This window comes from Nymphaea colorata, chromosome 1 (assembly GCF_008831285.2).
Source record: "Nymphaea colorata isolate Beijing-Zhang1983 chromosome 1, ASM883128v2, whole genome shotgun sequence".
NCBI lineage: Eukaryota > Viridiplantae > Streptophyta > Magnoliopsida > Nymphaeales > Nymphaeaceae > Nymphaea > Nymphaea colorata.
In genome coordinates this window covers 21,609,855-21,629,705 of record NC_045138.2, presented here as the reverse complement: position 1 = coordinate 21,629,705, position 19,851 = coordinate 21,609,855, and the positions used below count along the sequence as shown (strand labels likewise).

Here is a 19,851-nt window from a genome sequence, read left to right as displayed (position 1 = left end):
CGAGTTTGAATCCAATTGAAAAGGTACTTATCAATGTTCAGATGTATGGATAGCAACCACAACAATTGGAGAATCTTTGACTAGACTAATGAAGAAATACAAGCTCCAATAGCACTGGAAAGACTTCAGCGTCTTCAATTGTTTGGTGCGAGTTTTAAACCACTAAAGAACTTTAGTTCCTAGATAAATAGGATCAACAACTATCATATCTCTAATACCATTAAGTACAACTTTTAAACACATAAAATCATGTTCGGTAAATGAGCGTGATAAACAACTCTTAAGAAACAAAATAACTCATAAGTGCAATAAGGCACAATCTCACTTCAAGGTCACATTAGGTGCAGCTGCAATTATAATCACAATCATAAAACTAAGAGCTTTAATAGAGACCAATGCTTAGAGAAGCATATCCAGAAGTCCCCTTTATATGCAATGCACCAAAGACCAGCTGATCTGATGTGTGGCTAGTTCTGTCTGGTCAAGGTCTATTCTTGGCTAGAAACAGAGCAAAAAAACAAAAAAACAGAAAATAAACAAAATACAAAAAAAAAAAAACAATTTACAAGTCTATAAAAATATACATTTTTCTATACATGTGTGTATGTAATGTAAAATTTCTAACGAGAGAGTGAGAGAGAGAGGCATGGCGGGAGTGGGTTGTGGGGGCATCTTGGTCTTACATTGTAATTATCATTATATGCAAGTGTGTATGTGTGGGCTTACCATGTACACATACATATATATCAAATATATTCTACATCCTATCATGTATTTTTTTCTTTTACTTTTCTTCTTTGCTTTTGAGCCATTTTAGCCACTAATCTAGTTCTCTTTCTCTCCCTCTCTCTCATTTCTATGTAGATGGGTCGACCACCTTTTTTTTTTTGCATGTGAATCTTAAGCATTTTAGACATTAAAAGTTTTATGTTTCCATGGTTGTTTTGTTGCACATTTTTGTGAGTGAGTGCTCCTGTGAGCCACGGCCTTCTGAATTTTATCAGACCTTCTTTGAGTATGTCCTCTTCTTTTCTGGAGCTTGTTCAATGTTTCACTGGCTTCCATTTTGTTCCTACAGTCTGACCAATATTATTGTTGATGGGGTTTCTCTTGGACAAGAGGAGGACTTGATTATCAAGTGCGGTAGTGAAATCATTTCCGGGCCCAAAAATGCAGGTTAGTGAAAGCTATACTCAACTTTTTCTCATCTATAATTTTTTGAAGATTTTTTTCTTGCAATATATTTGCCATATTAGTGGTTAAAAAATGCTTTTCCCTCTTCTGGTTCTTTTTATTGTTATAAGTTGAGCATAATTATGTGATTGATATGCAGATATGATATAGGGAAAGTGAGCAACTGTTACTGTTTATAGATGTAAATTGACTGCCTTCATGTGCACACCACTATAACTGAGAATACAAAGATGTCTTGCAAACTGTGGACTCTTGCATGACCAGTAGGCTATGTTGCATGGACACTTCAGTGTTGGTGTTCGACACTGACATGCGATACTTGTCGACATGCATGGGACACACTATTTTTCGAAGATGAAGTGTCCAAGAAAAAGACACGTGTTTCTCCTCTTTCCTCTCTCTCTCTTTGTTCCCCTTTTCTCTTTCTCTTCTCCCTCTCTTCCTTTTTCTTTTCTTCGCCATTCCTTTTTCCCTCCCATTTCCCCCTTCACTTTCTTCTTTTTCAATCAGATCTGCCTCAGTCAAGCCCGACATCCTGACACCTTTTCTCTTTCATCCTTTCTTTTAAAAAGGACAAGAAGGGCCTTTCCTTTTACAGAACAATCCCTGGTTGTCCTTTGAAAAAGGAAGACCTATTTTTCAAAAAACTTTATTTTATTTAATTAAGTTTCAAATTAGTTAAGCCAAATTTAATATAAAAATTATTTACATGTGTAGAGAAATAAAGCTATTAAACAGTTATTTAATTATATAACAGTTTTAATTAGCATTTTGCTTGTACAATTTGTTGTTTCTCTTTTCCTCTTATATATATATATACCCAAGTCCAAGTATTCAATTTTTTATGCTTGCAGTATCTGACACTCGTACTTGTGTCCGACACTGGCACCCGTATCCATGTGCATGCATCATAGCCGGTCGGTGTATGCTAGTTGCCTTGGAAAATGTACACCTTGATTAGATCATCTTTACTTTGTCGTCCATTTTCAGGACATGTTGTCTACACCTTCAGACTGATGCCAATGGAGCAACAACTGAACAAACGCATCAAGGTGAAGCTTGGATGCTTAAATTGCTTTTACTCCAGTGATCATCTTTGATGAAGAGAAGAGGTCATTTATTCTCCTGTCATCATTAGGTACCGATCGATATTGAGCTTCTCAAATGTAGCATTTGCTTGAATTTATTGCATGATGCTGTAACAGTCGCCCCTTGTCTACACAATTTCTGGTACATTTGTATCCTTTGTTTAAGCTTCTTTCATTGAATTGTATTGCAAGTTCTGTTATGTTTCTTTCTTTGAACAGTAATGGCTGCTTCTCAGAGTGGATGACACGATTACTAGGAAAAGGTCAACCTCTACTTTGTCCATACTGCCGAGCTAAAATATATTGTGGTGGAAGAAATCATTTTTTACGTAACCTTGAAGAGGTTGTCTCTCATGGCTCATGCTTTTGCTCTCAGCAAGTTTGAAGATTAATGCAATTTATTTATGGAACTATGTCGACAAAGACATCCATTATTTTCTAATACGTTATATAGTAACCATGTAATGGTGTAAAGTACTTCAAAATTTCAGCATGCATATGTTGACCACTTTTATATTTGGGGTGCTGGTGCGAATTTCTATCATTTGTAGGCATGTTATATGATATATGCAGGATGGGGTCTATGTTTTGTATACTTTCCATTTCATATTTTACACAAGCTCTTAATATTATCTTTGTGTCTTTTGCTGCTTTGCATATCAAGCCATTGCATGCACATTCCTTTCCAGAATAAAATGTTGTGCTGTCTGTACCTGCATCAACAACATTTGATTATCATTACTAACAGTGGCTTTGGCTTAGAAGCTGCAGAATGCGTGCATGCTATACCTCTGTAAAATTTTTGCAAAAAGATATTGTCAATGGTGAAGACCCACATATTTACGTAAAGTTGGGGTGGTTTTTTGTTTAACTTTTTTATAATATGCATAGTCACATAATGAGTAATTATTTGTGATTTAGCTATGAAAATCATGATTGCAGTGGTATTCAACATGATAATCTTAATAAGGTAATGGAGGGACAAGTGGAAATCGATATTAGGGAAGGAACAACCATCAAACCAAATTGGTTACACTAGAAGGACTGGAAATCATTCTGTCGAAAGTCAAGATCAAAATAGGAATAAAGACAATGAAAGGCACAATCAAAATAGGAATCAACAACAATGAAAGTCACAATCAAAATAGGAAAGAACCACAATTGAAGATCGGAAACGACATCAAGAGTATCGAATAGGTTTGTCACTCATATCTCTTCTCCTATACGTAAAGCTTGTCTACTTGCACATTCTTATTTTGAACCAACCTAGTATAATGAGGCTAAGGTTCATATTGAATGAGAAGAAGATATAATCCTAGAGTTAGAAGTTCTTAAAAGAGCAAATGCTTTGAAATCCAAGACTTACCCCTAAAAAAGAAAACAATTGATTGTAGATGAATTTGTAAGGTAAAACTTAAAGTCACACGGGTGCGCCAACTATGGTGGCGCACCCGCACGTGCACCCGCATCAGTGCGGGTGCTGGTGCGGCCGGACATGGCGTCAAATGTGTCACACCCCGACCTTTTTGACACTCAAACATTTTTTTTTTCTAACATCCAACATCGAGGTGTGACTACACAATAGTTCAAAAAGGAATGAGCCATACAATTCAAAACAATGGGGCAAGCTTTCCATTATATAGCATTTCAATTCAATTGTACATTTGACAAAAATGCCCCAAAATCACAACATCGATGCCTAATCAAAAACAAGGCATCAGTAAAACCAAAAACCCGACGCGCCGGCACTACAAGAACAAAACAAAACCCAAAACCTCCCCAGTAGGACGTGAGTGTAGCCATCTGCTCAGCCTGCTGCCCCGGGTACACCAAAACCTGAAAAAAGGAAACAACTGAAGGCTTAGCCTTCGCAGTATGGCAACAAGCCAGGAAAAGTCCAAGCCCTCTTAGGTCGGGCTCAGTACACAAACAAACATCAGAACAATCTATCATTATGTCGTGTCAAGACACGACATGCAGACGCCACTCAATGGCTACAATAACATAATTTCAATCACATGCAAGGCATCATCAACATGTCACTTGCATTCATAAGCACAACAGTCACATGCACAACAATCCTATATATTTCAATCACATACATTGCAGTTTCATTACTATCAGTGAATTTACAGTTCCTGTGGGTGCAAACACAGGCACGTGCACACCGCGGGCGGCCCACAGCCGAGAGACAACCCCCGTGGTGGCCCAGAACAGTATGGATCCATCTATCCGCTGCAGCGGTAGAGCACTCATCCATGGATGTGTGAATTCCAAGGAGAGATACTCAGCCTTCCCTAGGACACCCAGGTTGGGAAGGCGGGAGCCTACGCTCCAAGCACATCACACAACAGTACCCTGGGGCCTTGCACCGCCTGCGCTCCGAACAGGCGAGACCAGTGGCGAAAGTGGGACAACTCCCATATACATAGTCACATCCCACTGGCCTCTCATCTCTTATTCTTTCATTCTTATACTTATACTTGCACAAACACATTTAACTGGCTAGCTCCTGAGGTTGGTTCACTTCACGAGTGAACCCACACCTCCAATTGCCTCCACACGAGGGTTACACATAACCACAACAGTTTTGGCTAGCCGTCATAACAATATGGGTACAACTACCCACTGTGCAAACATTTGCATCATTGCCCGCGGCAATGAGTATTCAATAAACATAACATTCACATTCATCATTGTAGAAACAAAATGTGCACGAGAGTAGAAGAAAGCACACAGATGTAACGTGGAAAACCCTCGACTCGAGGGAAGAAAAACCACGGGTGAGGAGGTCTGGTGCCCACTAGCCTCCAGACACTCTCTCTCTTCAACACTTCATTAACTCAAAGATTAGGGTTTACAGAAGTATAAGTAGTCCTAATTAGGACAAACCGGATCGGGTACGGATCCGGACCCGAATAACAAAACCCGTCAACACTCCCCCTCAAGTTGGGCATACATATCAAACATGCCCAACTTGGATACATTTCTCTCAAATGGAGTTACACTTAAGGCCTTGGTTAGGACATCAGCAGTTTGGTCTTCAGACTTCATGTAAGGTAGCGTTAATTCCTTAGCATCAATTCTTTCTCTGATGAAGTGACGGTCGATCTCCACATGCTTTGTTCGATCATGAAGAACCGGGTTGTTAGCCAAGTTAATTGCAGACTTATTATCACAATACATCCTCATAGGCCCTTCAATCTCTATTCCAATATCTGTCAGTAAGATCTTCAACCATAACAATTCTGATACCCCAGTAGCCACAGCCCTATATTCAGCCTCTGCACTCGAGCGGGAACACATATCTTGTCTCTTGCTTCTCCAAACAACCAAATTTCCCCCCAAGTAGACGCAGTATCCTGAAGTAGATCTTCTGGTGTCAACACAGCCTGCCCAGTCTGCATCAGAATACCCTTCAACTTCAATAGATCTTTGTTGCACATATAGAAGTCCCTTTCCGGGATTCTTCTTCAAGTAGCACAAAATTCTATCTACAGCCTTCAAGTGCACATCTGTAGGTGCATGCATGAACTGGCTCATCACATTTACAGCAAATGTGATATCAGGTCTAGTCAGAGTGAGATAAATCAGTTTGCCAACTAGACGTTGATATCTCCCTTTAGCTTCTTCACCCAACAGTTCTCCATCTTTGCTACCAAGTTTATGCCCAGCATCTATAGGAGTAGAGGCTGGTTTGCATCCCAGTTTTCCTGTCTCTTTTAGTAGATCCAGGGTATACTTCCTTTGACTAAGTACAAGAGTTGTACCTGATCTAGCAATTTCAATACCCAGAAAATACTTCAGCTTACCAAGATCTTTTAGATCGAATTCAGTAGATAGTAAACCCTTTAATCTTGCTATCTCTTCCTTATCATCACCTGTAACAATCATATCATCAACATAAACCAATAGTAGAGTAACTTTACTCTCTCTTCTCTTTACAAACAGGGTATGATCTCCATTTCCTTGTTTGTAGCCATGTTTCTTCATAACAAGTCTGAGCCGTTCAAACCATGCTCGGGGAGACTGTTTCAGCCCATACAAAGCTTTCTTCAATTTACAGCATTTTCCAGGCTTCTCAAAACCTGGTGGCATGCACATGTACACTTCCTCTTCGAGATCTCCATTGAGAAAGGCATTTTTTACATCAAGTTGGCACATCTCCCAACCCTTCAGCACCGCCAATGAAATAATAACTCTAACAGTCTTCATCTTTGCAACAGGAGCAAACGTCTCTAAGTAGTCGATCCCATATTTCTGACTGAACCCCTTGGCCACCAATCGTGCTTTGTACCTTTCAATGCTACCATCTGGTTTGTACTTAACAGTGTAGACCCACTTCGACCCAACCAAGTGGGCTGCTTCAGGAATATCAACCACCTCCCATGTCTGATTTCTGTCTAAAGCTTCCATCTCTTCTTTCATTGCATGAGACCACTTAGTGTCACCCTGAGCCTCTGTAGCATTCCTGGGAATCACAACCACAGCCAAGGAGGATACAAAACATTTATAGTCAGTGCTCAATCTAGAGTAAGATACGAAGTTACCAATAGGGTGCTGGGTACATGACCTGACCCCCTTTCTCAAGGCAATAGGAAGATCCTCCTTTTCTTTTCCAACATCTTGCTTCTGTACACGACTTGGATCATCCAAGGAAGAAGTAGGATTGGGATTCGGTGTAACCACCTCATCATCAATCACCTTGTCAGTACAAGCTCTTCTCCTGGAATACACCTGTCCAAACATACGATTACCCTCTTGTTCTGTCACCAAAGGATGCTCTCCCTCCTTCTCCTGTTCATGTACATCAGTAGTCGTCCCCTCTTCATCTTTGCCATCTTCATCTTTGCCAAGCACCTTGGCAACAGGATTCTCTTCACGCCTGTAATCCATAAAGTCTGTAAACTGAATTTCCTGTGTGGGAGAATACTCTTCCTTAGACATTAATTTCTCCCCCTGAAGAGAATTCTCACCAAAATAGGAGACATGTTCCAAGAATGTGACATCTTTGGTAATGTGAAGACGACCAGTGGTAGGATCTAGACATTTATAACCTTTTTGAGTGGAAGAATACCCAAGAAAGACGCCCTTAATAGATTTGGGATCAAGTTTTTTTACATTGGGACTGTGGTTATGTATGAAACACACACATCCAAAGACTCGAGGAGGAAGATGAAAAGGTTGACTACTCCCTGGAAGCATAGAGTATGGAGTACGACCCTTTAGCACACGACTGGGCATGCGATTAATCAAGTAGACACTAGTAAGGATTGCATCACCCCAATAGTATTTTGGGAGATGTCTTTGGAACAGTATGGCTCGGGTGACATTGAGCAACTGACGATTTTTCCTCTCAGCAACCCCATTTTGAGGGGGGGTATAACTACAGGATGTCTCATGAACAATCCCCCTCTTTCGAAAGAATTCTTCAACAGTGAGACACAGATATTCACGAGCATTATCAGACCGAAAAGTCTTGACAGAATTTCCATATTGGTTTTCCACTAGGAGGATGAAAGTTTCAATAATGTGAGGCACCTCACTACGATCTTTCAACAAATACACAAAGGTACATCTTGAATAATCATCTATAAAGGTTATAAAGTATTGAAAACCACCACGAGAATGAATGCCCGAAGGCCCCCACACATCAGAATGAACCAAGGAGAAAGCTTTATTAGAACGACTATTTGAAATTGGATAAGAAGCTCTAACATGCTTCGCAAACTGACACACATCACATGATAACATGGAAATGTTTAAACTAGAACATAGTTCAGGGAACAAATGTTTCAAAATCCCAAATGGGAGATGACCAAGGCGTTCATGCCAAAACAAAAATAACTGACGACACTCTTCCTCCTTCTTCTCTGTTCTGCTGACTGCTGACATAAGAGCTGTGACAACGCGTATAGGAAGCCGATACAGCCCATCAGACACCAAACCAATCCCAATCCTCTTCCCTGTCACCAAGTCCTGCAAAACACAACGTTTTTCAGAAAATATAAGCTCACACTTCAGTTCCTTGGTAATCTTACTAACAGATAACAAATTTAAGGAAAGATGAGGAACATGTAAGGCATCATGAACTAAAAAATTATTTAACAAGGAAAGACTCCCTTTCCCTGCCACTGAAGTAAAGGAACCATCGGCAAGGGACACACGTTCCTTTCCTGAGGATAGCTTGTAGTCATGGAAAAGCTTGGGGTTGCCAGTCATGTGATGAGTGGCACCGCTGTCAACAATCCATTCACCCATAGAAGAAGTACCTTCTCCCCCTGAAACAGCCAATGCCTGATTGATCTTCACCTCATCTGGTGTATCTGCCTGACCAACATCAATCTTGCTCAAATATGCTCGTAGCTCACGGATCTGCTCTGCAGAAATAGAACCTTTCCCATCACTCAGACTTGTTGCAGACGATACAGGCTTCTTCCCACTCGAAGACCTCCCCCTACTATCCTTCTTCTCTGGATACAGGTCCCAACAAAAATCCCTAGTATGACCAAGTTTTTTGCAATGAGTACATTTTCGAGAAGAACGAGGAGTTCCCACAGGGGCACGGCTAACATAGGCAGACTGTTCTTCCCCCTTTCGTCCACTAGAGAGCAGCCTTCTCTGTTCTTCAGCTTCAACACGGGAATAGACATCTTCAATACTAAATGATTCGTCAGAGTTAAGAATCTGACTCCTTATATTTTCAAAGTCATCATTCAGTCCGGATAAGAACAGGAATACCCTGTTTTCCCATTTATCAGTCATGTACTGCATCTGGTCGTGAGGACACCTCCATGGAATATCAGAGTGATAGTCAAGGTCCTCCCACTTAGATTTTAATGCTGCATAAAAGTCTGCAACCGAGAGAGCACCTTGTCGCAGGGAATACACATCCTTCATAAGTTGATACACACGAACTTTCCTTTTCTTTTGGCCATACATCTGCTCCAAAATAATCCACATATCCCTTGCAGTCTTCTTACGAAGAATGAGGGGTTGGATATCCGGGGACACTGAATTGACAATCCAGGTTTTGACCTGGTTGTCTTCAAGAAACCATGTATCCCAAGCCAGACTATCTGCAGCAGGTTCAACCTTTCTCCCATTCACATAGGCAATGCGTCCTCGCCCAGCAATCCCCATGGTAATCGCAGCAGACCATCGGGAATAGTTCTCCTTGGTAAGTTGAATGGTGGTAACCTGAACCGGTACATGATCAGTCCGCGCAGACACAACATCAGGCAGAGTAGTGTTGACTGAAGAAGAAGACGAGTCAGCCATGATCACGAGGTAGAAGTGGCTGCCAAAGAACACACACAGCAGCAGTAACCGAGAGAAGAGGTGAGATGACGCAGTCGGGGATCAACGGCGGAAGCGGCGGGAGCTGCGGAAGCAGCAGGACGCGGCGGAAGCAGAGGGCCGCGCTTGGCAGCGCGCGCCGAGAAGAGGCGACGGCGTCGGACGTCGGCGTCGGTGGTCGGACGTCGGCGTCGGCAGAGGCGTTGGCATCGGCAGTCACGACACCAGCGACGCAGCAGCGGTCACAGCCACGGCGGGGCAGCGACGGAGGCAGTCACGCGGCCACGGTGCGGCGACAGCGGCGGTGGTCACGGTCACGGCCAGGGCAGCGGCGGCGCAGCAAGGGCAGCGGCGGCGCAGCAAGGGCAGCGGCGGCGGTGGTGGTAGCGACGGCGACGGTGGTAGCGGCGGCGGCAGTCAGGGTTGGAACTTCACAACCATAGAACAAAAAACAGATTTTGTTTTCTCCAAGTCCGACGGCTCTGATACCATGTAGAAACAAAATGTGCACGAGAGTAGAAGAAAGCACACAGATGTAACGTGGAAAACCCTCGACTCGAGGGAAGAAAAACCACAGGTGAGGAGGTCTGGTGCCCACTAGCCTCCAGACACTCTCTCTCTTCAACACTTCATTAACTCAAAGATTAGGGTTTACAGAAGTATAAGTAGTCCTAATTAGGACAAACCGGATCGGGTACGGATCCGGACCCGAATAACAAAACCCGTCAACAATCATCATAACAATCACATCTTTGAAAACTTAGCCAAACCACAGAGAGTAGTCTCAATCTGTGGTGGGCTCGTAGCTGTCCTATGCAGTTATCATTCTAGAATGCTTTCTAATGCACAATTGGGGTCGAGGAGACACTCGACTCGATACCCCGCCTCATCTGTCCTAAACAGTTATCAATTCTAGCATGCACATACAATGCGTAACATTATCAAAACAATTACTATAAGCCTTTCAAAACAATTCATATCATATACCAATTTATGTACATGTATACACATATTCATTCACGGAACACTCAATCAATTCATATCACAAATCCTAGGATCCCATGATCTTAGGAACACACATTCATTCACTTGCCCAGGCAGGGATTTGCCTGGAATGTCGCCATACCTGTGGCGCGTTCACAAGAATCTTCAAAATGCCTCGAGCTTCGAATCCGGTAACTCAAGGTCGACGGGACGTACCCGGTGAACCTGCAGACACAAACACAAGATAAGATTCCTACTACAAACCTCAACAATTCAAACAAAAACAAAACAAGGTCATTGAGGCACGCGTCATCGCCTCAAGAGGGTGTCGACGGGTAGTGTCGACCCACAAGTTCTCCAATAGGGTCACTTCCCACTCCTAGTCGTGCCAATAGATGCCAAAACTCAAAGCCATCAATCCGTCTATCACTAACGCCTTTCTCAAAATTCCCTTTTTCTTAAATCAAGGCGTCTACCCCAAAGATACTTCCAACTTATGTACGTTATCCCTATTTAACTCCAAGATGCACCCGTTCACAAAAACGCGTGCTACATGCTCACTAAAACGGTCCTAAATCTTCCCCACAACCTCACAAACTCTACCATGTCTCCCCTAATGCTTCGAAAATTAATCTATCATGCTTAAATGATCATCCAAAATATGAATCTTCGCTTCCCAACATAATCGCAAGCTTTTCCCCAAAAACGAAATCACTAACATGTGTTCCAAATAATCAATTCAAAGCTCTAGCATGCTCAACCAATAATTATGAGCGTTCCAAAGAGAAATATATCATAAAATAGGTTCAATTTCGCCTTGCTCACCCCGATTGAAGGTCTAAACTGTTGTAATCCTCCCGGCAGCCACCTCACGCGTCCAAGTGGTCCCCAAACGGCTAAAATCCTCCAATGCCGCCACTACCAAGGCCTTCTCTAATTGCTGTTACGAGGGGGAAGACAAATCCCCAAGCTGAAAACGGATCCAACAGTGATAGCACAGTGAAAATCAGTGAGAGAAAGTACTTGATTGGAGAAAAATAGAAAACGAGCAGAAAATGGGGAGAGGGTTCGGTCAAAAGGGGAAAAGAAGGCAGTGAGGGGAGAGGACGGGAGAGAAGAGAGAGAGACGGTGGAGAGTGAGACGAGTGACAGTGGGAGAGGGAGAGTCGTTCGGTGGAGAGGGGAGACGAGAGACAGTGGGAGAGGGAGAAGGGAAAGAAAACGGGAAGGAGAAGAAAAGAGAAGAGAGGAAGAGGCAGGGGACGACAGGGTTCACCTCAACGCCGCCGTCGTCGCCGCCGCCGCCGTCGCCGTCGCCTTCTTCCCTGAGCTCCGGTCGTGGGTAAGGAAGAGATGGTAAGAGGAAAGCGAAGGAGAAGAGAATGCGAGGGAGGAGGGACAGCGTCGGGCTCCTCTCGCGTGGGGCTAGGGTCCGGGTCTGGACCCTGACCCGCTCCGCCCAAACGCCGCGCGTTACAAAATGAATTTTGGCCGTTCTGAAAAATGTTTTGGCGGAGTTTTCATTGATATATCGATTCAAGTAACCTTGATAAAAAAAAAGTTGAAAAATATAGACAAATAAAATTACTTATATAACAAATAACATATATATGTATATAATATTTGTAGACATATATATATATATATATATATATATATGCTCGCACCTGCACCCAAGTTTTTTGGAACTTGCCGCATCTTGCACCAGCACCTACACCCCACACCCATGTGACATAGGGTAAAACCCAAAACGTATAGGTCATTGGAGTGGTAAAAAGGTAGATTAGTAGCCAAGGAATATACTTAAGAGTGTGCGATTGATTAAGAATAAATTTTTGCTCCCTTGACCATAATGATCACAGTTAGAACCCATATAACCATAGCTTCAATAAAAATATGGAGTGTTTTCAAATGGATGTTAAAAATGCATTTTTGAATAGATATCTTAATGTAGAAGTGTACATGGATGTCCCACCTGATATAAATGTCCCAAATGGAGAGTGTCTGATTTAGGAAAGTATTATATGACCTCAAGCAAGGACTCAATTCTTGGTTTCATAGCATCGATTAGATAACATTGAAATATGAAGTTAGTTCTTGACTCCTTGTTTTGGTAGACAAACTAATGCACAAACTGTGATATTGTTGTTATCTGTGAATGGATGTTGATAAAAGAAAGGTCAAGGAAGTAGACTTCTTTTGAAAAAGAAACATTTGAAATGACAAATCTTGGTTTTTGAGATTATTTTTTAGGTATAACTAGGGAAAACTTTTTATCTGAAACCATATTTGCCTTATATATTATAGTTAAACAACTTAAATTACACATAGTAGATTGCAAGTACAAAAAACTCTAGCTGTTGTTTGGTCTAAGATGAAAACTCAAGATGAAGTTCTTATGGAACATTAAGGCTTATATAGACAACTTGTTGGATGTCTTATGTACTTCCATATATTATCAGTCCTAATATATATTGTTTGTGTGGCTTGTCAATTTGAGCATGCCCTTACATTTGCTTACACACGTTTAATCCTTTGCATCGTTAGATATATTAAATGTACCTTAAACAACGGAGTATTTTATATTCTAGTTCCATTAGGCATTGGGTATGGTGATGCTGACTAGAGATGATCTAAACAGTGGATGCACTACTACTGGCTTTTTTTTGTTGTTTGGAAAATTGTTAATATCTTAAAAGCAGATGAAATGACATAAGGTATCTTTTGTCATCCATGGAGGCCAAATATTGAGCAATGAAATAGTACAAGAGATTGTAGGGTTGAAAAAGCTGATGGAAGAATGAGAATTTTGTTGGACAGACCTACAAAGTTGTGTTGTGACAATAGGTGTGCTATTCATATAATACAGAAGCATATTTTTCAATTTTCATTAACATACCAAACATATTGAGATGAATTGCCAAATTGAGGGAGAAAAATACTTGATGAATGTTGTAGATCTTCCTTGTGTTAAATCTGAAATGCGATTTCTTCATGAAGGCATGTGTTCCCTGCACTTCAATTTTTATCCTAGTAAACTTTCTGTTTTAGCATTGTAAGTTTGAGGGACGACGTTACAGTTTATGACCTTATGTAAATATGTATGTATTTAACTTTGTATTTATGTATAATTGCACATACATATGCATTAGCTAAGTATATGAATATGTATGTTATCCCATGTCATATTTGGTAGATATATTATTATTATATACATAGGATAAAATATGTTGTTTTTTATATATTTTTCTGTCTTTTTTGTATTATTTATTGTTCTTGTTTTAGGTCAGGCTCAAGCTTTGTCTTAACTTGGACTAAGCCCAGCTAACCCAACATCTGTTTTTTGTGTAAATAGGAGGAGTCTGTGCCTTTCCAAGGATTGTGTTTTCACTTTTCAGTGAATTATATTTTTGATCTCTTCTTTTGTGCCTTACTGCTCATTGTGAATCTCATGTCATGTTTGACCTTAAGGGGCCATTTGATGGCCTGGAAATCTGGAATTGGAAATATATTTCCTAGGAAAATAGAATGAGAAAATCTTTCTGATTCCCATTTTGATGTGTGTGTGATGACTGAGAAATAAATTTCCAGAAATTTATTTCTTAGTTTGATGAAAAAGAAATATATTTCCAAGTTTAGGGGAAGAAGGGAGCGAGGGAGGAAGAAGGGAGGTGGAGGAAGAAGGGAGCGAGGGAGGAAGAAGGAGGTGGAGGAAGAAGGGAGGCAGAGAAAGAAGGGAGCGAGGGAGGAAGAAGGGAGGCGGAGGAAGAAGGGAGCGAGGAAGGAAGAAGGGAGGCAGAGAAAGAAGGGAGCAAGGGAGGAAGAAGGGAGGCGGAGGAAGAAAGGATGAAGGGAGCGAGGGAGGAAGAAAGGAGGCAGAGGAAGAAGGGAGGCAGAGGAAGAAGGGAGGCGGAGAGCGAGGGAGGAAGAGGCGGAGGTAACATTAAAAAGAAAAAAAACCGAAAAATTTTTTCCACCTCTCTGGCTAGAAAAATTTTTTCGGAAATATATTTCCGTTTCCAGCTTCAACGGTCAAAAAAAAATTTCCGCGTTTGATAAACCGGAAAAATTTTTTAAATTTGAAAAATATTTCTTGTAGGCGTTTGATAAACTGAAAAAATTTTAAAAATTTGAAAAATATTTCCTGTGCTACAGGAAATATTTTTCAAATTTTTAAAATTTTTCTGGTTTATCAAACGCAGAAATTTTTTTTTGACCATTGAGAGTGGAATCAGAAATTTATTTTCGGAAAAGTATTTACAGCCAGAGAGGTGGAAAAATTTTTTCGGTTTTTTTTTAGACCGTTACCTCCGCTGCCTCCCTCGCTGGTCTTCTTCCTCCATTGCCTTCTTCATGCGCCTTCGTTCTTCCTCCCTTGCGTCTGAACTTGATAGACCAGAACGTTTGAATCCTACGATTCAAACGTTTGACGACGAAGGAGATGGAAGGAAGGCACGATCTGCAAACAAACGGTTTTCCCTTATCACACTCAAAAACTCAGCAAACCGTGACTGCAGATTCTGATCAGGCGCTGGATTCCGGCGACTGGACGGTGATTGATGGACAAGGACTATTCCATTTGCATCGCCCTATGTCACATAGACACGGCAAAAAGGCCCAAGTGTCCGTGTCGACACTCGGACACGCTGGTGCGGCTAGGACACGGCAGAAAATAAAAAATTAAAATTTTAATGTTTTTTTTCATTTTATCAAATTTTTGTGATACATCTAATTATTTCCATCAACAATCCTTTCAAATACTGTGATAAATCAAACTTTTTGTAAGATTGAACTATTAATTTAATGTTTTTTTAATTTTATCATTTTTTAGAATATTTAATTTAGCCGTGTCCGCGTATCCAAAAAATTTGAAAATTGTTGTACCCGCACCCGTATCCACACCCGTATCGCATCCGCACCCGTGTGACATAGGCATCGCCCAATCATAAGGATCATTCGGACAAACTTTGGGTTAATCGGGAGTTGATTTAAGGAGTCTACCGGAGATGGTTGGAATTCAGGCGGCGAACAGGAATATCACCGCCGAATGGCGATTGCGCCCCATTTTCATGTTTGAAATTGGGAAATCCCCACATTCTGGTGACTCATTTCTATAATCCTGATCTTTTTCGATTAATTGATTGTTTCCCATTGATTCAACGCGTATTTGTCTGCATTTTGATCAATTTGTCGAGGGAACCATCACGGCAAGCTGAGAAAGACTCTACCAGAGACTGGCGACTGATAACTCGATTGCTGGGCATTCCACGGCTGTTTTCAGCCGTCGAGCTTGATGAAGATAGGACCGCAGACATCCTGAGATTGTTCCTGCCAAGTTTCAGCTCGATCGGACCAGGGAGGAGTTAACGCCCAATATCTATCGAAGAGAAACTCGCAATCGGCTGCTATCGGGTTCTGTCAGCCACTGGCGGTGCAGGCGAGCTTGATCCTTCACTCGTTTTGACCAAGGAGCTTGTTAGGAGCTGAAGTTTGGAGCGTCTACTCCTCATTCATGTAACAAGTTGCTGCCCAATTTTCAAAACCATCGGTGCAAGGAACGAATTTAGATAACTCGCATAATTCTGCGAGTGACGCCTTCTCCTCAACGTTGTCTGTCTCTGCAAAGTTTCCAGAAGGAGACGGACGCACTACCGGACGTGGCTCCAGCAGGTGAGACCTTGAACACCCTATAGCAGCGGGGTGGGTGTGAGATTGCAGCCGGCCTTGAAGGAGCTGAATTGGCCTACAGCATGTGGCTGGCGTCCGTCGACGTTTTCGACGGCAGTTTCCCCCAATTTCTAACACTGAACTTGGAAATATATTTCTTTTTCATCAAACTAAGAAATATATTCTGGAAATATATTTCTTAATCATCACACACACATCAAAATGGGAATTGGAAAGATTTTGTCCATTCCTTTATTCCAAGAAATATATTTCCAGAAATATTTTTCCAATTCCAAGTTTCCAATCTATCAAATGGCCCCTAAATGTCATTAGTTCTTTCTTCCTTAGGCTCTTTCTGTACCTACATTGTGAGAGTTTTTACAGTATCCTAAGTTGAAGACTTTTAGCTGAATGTAGCAGTTACTTCCAGCATGTACCATCACCATGTTGGCTCTTCCCTTAGTCCCAATACATCTATTAAGATATTTTATGGTACAACTCTGTGCTTACAATGTTGATACACATGATTTTCTTTAAATTGTATATCGAAGTTTCCAACACCTGATTTGATTTAATTATTTGTTTATAAATTTCATTTTTGTTGGAACAAATGGTATCCATCCAATTATAACATTTTCTTTTTTGAGATAATCTAATGGCTATATCTTTAGAACTTTTATCAACCCTTCATACAAAATTACCACCTTTCAGATGTTCATCTTCATCACAGGTTATCCAAGAATCCAATCCTTCACTAAAGAGGTCGAGTGAAGAAGTTATGACTTTGGATTCATGTGCTACTATTAAAAGAGAATTTGTAAGTGCCATTTGGACCAATCATTCTTTGTTTAATATTCTTGTTTTGTTTGATAACATGAGTGATGTAATTGTAAATTAGATGAAGCCACGTGATTTTAGGTTATAGGTATACTGAAATAACTTTTTCTCCTTTCTGCAATTATTATTATGCATCCCACATTGTATTGGGCGATGTGTGAAAGTTCTGCATTCTCCAGCATTAGGTATATATGGGTCTTTCTTCTATTTTAACGTTTCTTTTTTCTTTTACAATCCGAGGCTTATTTTACAATTTATAGAATTTTTTTTTACTTTAAACTTTCACACACATACACACCCATATGTTGCTTCACCCCATGCCCAAGTTCTTTGTGAAGAGTGCTGCACTAGCAGCTGCACCCAGTGCCCATGTGACATAGTAGGTCACCAAAAATGACTTTAGTTATCCCATGCAAAAGTTGAGCATTGTTAGGCAATCCTTATAGATTTGATGTTTTCTCTACTTCTTCGATATTGATGTTGTTTCGATTAGTTTTTTCATCTTTCAAGCATTGTTTAGGTCCTTCAGGATGAACTACTGCTGTTTCTCAAACCTCCATATACACTTGTTAATATCCAGGTTACTAAGTTATGTCGATCTAAAGCTTATGTGGATGCAGCTTCTGTTGCTACAACTAATAGTTCTGCTTATGCCCAGCAGTGCCTTCAATGTGGTATGAGAATACTTTAAAACTTTAGCAGCTTGTCATTGGATATTCAAATTTTTCATTTCGTTTAGACTATAATTTTGTTTTGCTTTTTCTACCAGTTTCATGCGGTCGACTAAGTCACATGGGTTTGGGGAACATGTCCTCATACCTGTGTTGGTGTGCTGGTATGGCGTGACAGGTTTGGGGACACATCCCCGATATACCCTTTTTTTTAAGTTTGGAAAAAAATGGATGGAGAGAGAGAGAGAGAGAGAGAGAGGGAGCATACCTTGTTGCAGCGCCCCTTTCTCTTTTTAACTTTTAAAAATTTTGTATTAAGTCCACTAAGTTTATTCATATTACAAAAAATTATGAATTCATATTATAAAACAAACATAAATATTTAAAATTTACAAATTAATACCACAAAATTATAAGTTTCTCAAAGTTTTCCCTTCAATGTATACACAGGGGCGGAGCCCTGGGTTTTGTGGATTGGATTTAGGTAGGGCCAAACTGAACTTATATTCAAAAAATACATTGAGACAAAAAAAAAATTCAATTTTTACACTAGATTTTTTTAAAAAAAATTGGTTGGGGTGGGGCCATGGCCTAGGCGCCCCCCCCTCCCTCTGCCCCTGTGTATACATATACGTACAAACTCTTCCATACCCGGTATCCATGTTTTCTAAAATTTTTCTGTCTATACTTGCATTGTAGTACATGAATCCATACTGATACCCATGTGACTTTGGTGTCGGCTAGTTTTGTGAGTTATGATCAGATTCTCTTGCTTTAGCTTAGAATTAGAGAAAGTATTAGAAATTGTACAAGACATGGAAATGGGAAAAGTGATTTTTTTTTTCTATTTTCTGGATGAATGCGCCAGTTTCAAGTGAACACTTAGGTGATCTCTTAAGTGATGATAATTCTCCTTCTCCTCCTTTTCCTCCTACTTCTTGGGAGCTGCCGCGAGTGTTAATTTCTCCTCTTTTGGGCCGTGGAATTGCATTTTCGTGCCAATGAAATCTCAGACCACTTCTCCAATGTCACGTAACCATTGGATAGCCAAGATCAAGTCGGCTCCACCCATGGCGAGTGCGTATAGTTGGACAAGGAACTTGTGGCCCTGTTTTTCAAGTATTTCTTGGTGGTATCTACCCCTGCACTTGAGGGTATTGTCGTCCCCAACCACCACATCGAAAGTGGGCTGCGTCTCCACACTGTACCCCAGAGCACGGGCAGATTTCTCACAAATGAAGTTGTGTATTGATCTAGTGTTGATCAAAACACTTACCTTCCTGCCACCTTGTTGCCCTTTAATTCTCATCAGTAGGGGAACCCATCCCCTGCAAGCGCATGCAGGGAGATCTCTAGTGGTGCCTCTTCTACCGGAGCTGTTGTGTCTTCAGCTGTGGGGGTTTCTTCTTCTTCGTCAGGGGATTCCTCCCCTTTTTCAACCAAATACATATGTAACCGTCAGCAATTATGCCCTGGTGCCCATGGGCGATCGCAATGGAAGCAAATGCCCTAACGCCGCTTTTCCTTTATTTGCTCAGGCGTCTGATGCCTCATGACTTGGCGAGGTAGGTTGCTCGCCTTGGCCCCAGTCATTGCATAAGGGAGAGTTTCTGCATTCATCCGGCTTCGCTGAATGATCCTGGCGTTAGACCAGTTCTTGTCGGTGATGTGTTGTTGTCGGTAGTTTTCCTCCACCATGCAAGCAGTTTCGAAGCATTCTAACAAGGTTCAGGGTACTTTGATTCGTAGCTCATCCTTAAGACCTCCGACAAATGCCCCAATAAGGGCCTCTAGGGGCCAGCCACGAATCATGTTCGTAAATGCCTCAAAATTTTCTGGATACTCTACCACCGTGCCTGTCTACCTAATTCTCGAGAGCTTGACATTATAAAGATTGAGGGCCCAAAGTGGGTGGTGATCTCTCTGACGAGGATTTCCCAATCCGGCTTCCCCTGGTGTGATAGTAGCCAGCGATACCAATGTATCACCTCTCCTTCGAAGTAGATGGCTGCTTGATTCACTTTCTGCTCTTCCACGATTCCCTTGCATTCGAAGTATTGTTCCAATTGGAACACCCAGCTAACGGGGCCATCTCCGGTGAACGTTTCCAT

At 41.3% G+C, this 19,851-nt stretch overlaps 1 protein-coding gene across 1 annotated transcript in view; it reads left to right on the top strand.

The window, feature by feature from the left end:
- Positions 1–19,851, top strand: part of LOC116245746 (uncharacterized) — a 41,713-nt gene that overhangs the window by 3,781 nt on the left and 18,081 nt on the right. The window contains exons 3-8 of the mRNA XM_031617270.2: positions 1,079–1,176; positions 2,185–2,246; positions 2,333–2,424; positions 2,502–2,625; positions 16,963–17,049; positions 17,650–17,743. Coding sequence (XP_031473130.1) covers positions 1,079–1,176; positions 2,185–2,246; positions 2,333–2,424; positions 2,502–2,625; positions 16,963–17,049; positions 17,650–17,743 — 557 coding nt within the window. The remainder of the gene's footprint in view (positions 1–1,078; positions 1,177–2,184; positions 2,247–2,332; positions 2,425–2,501; positions 2,626–16,962; positions 17,050–17,649; positions 17,744–19,851) is intronic.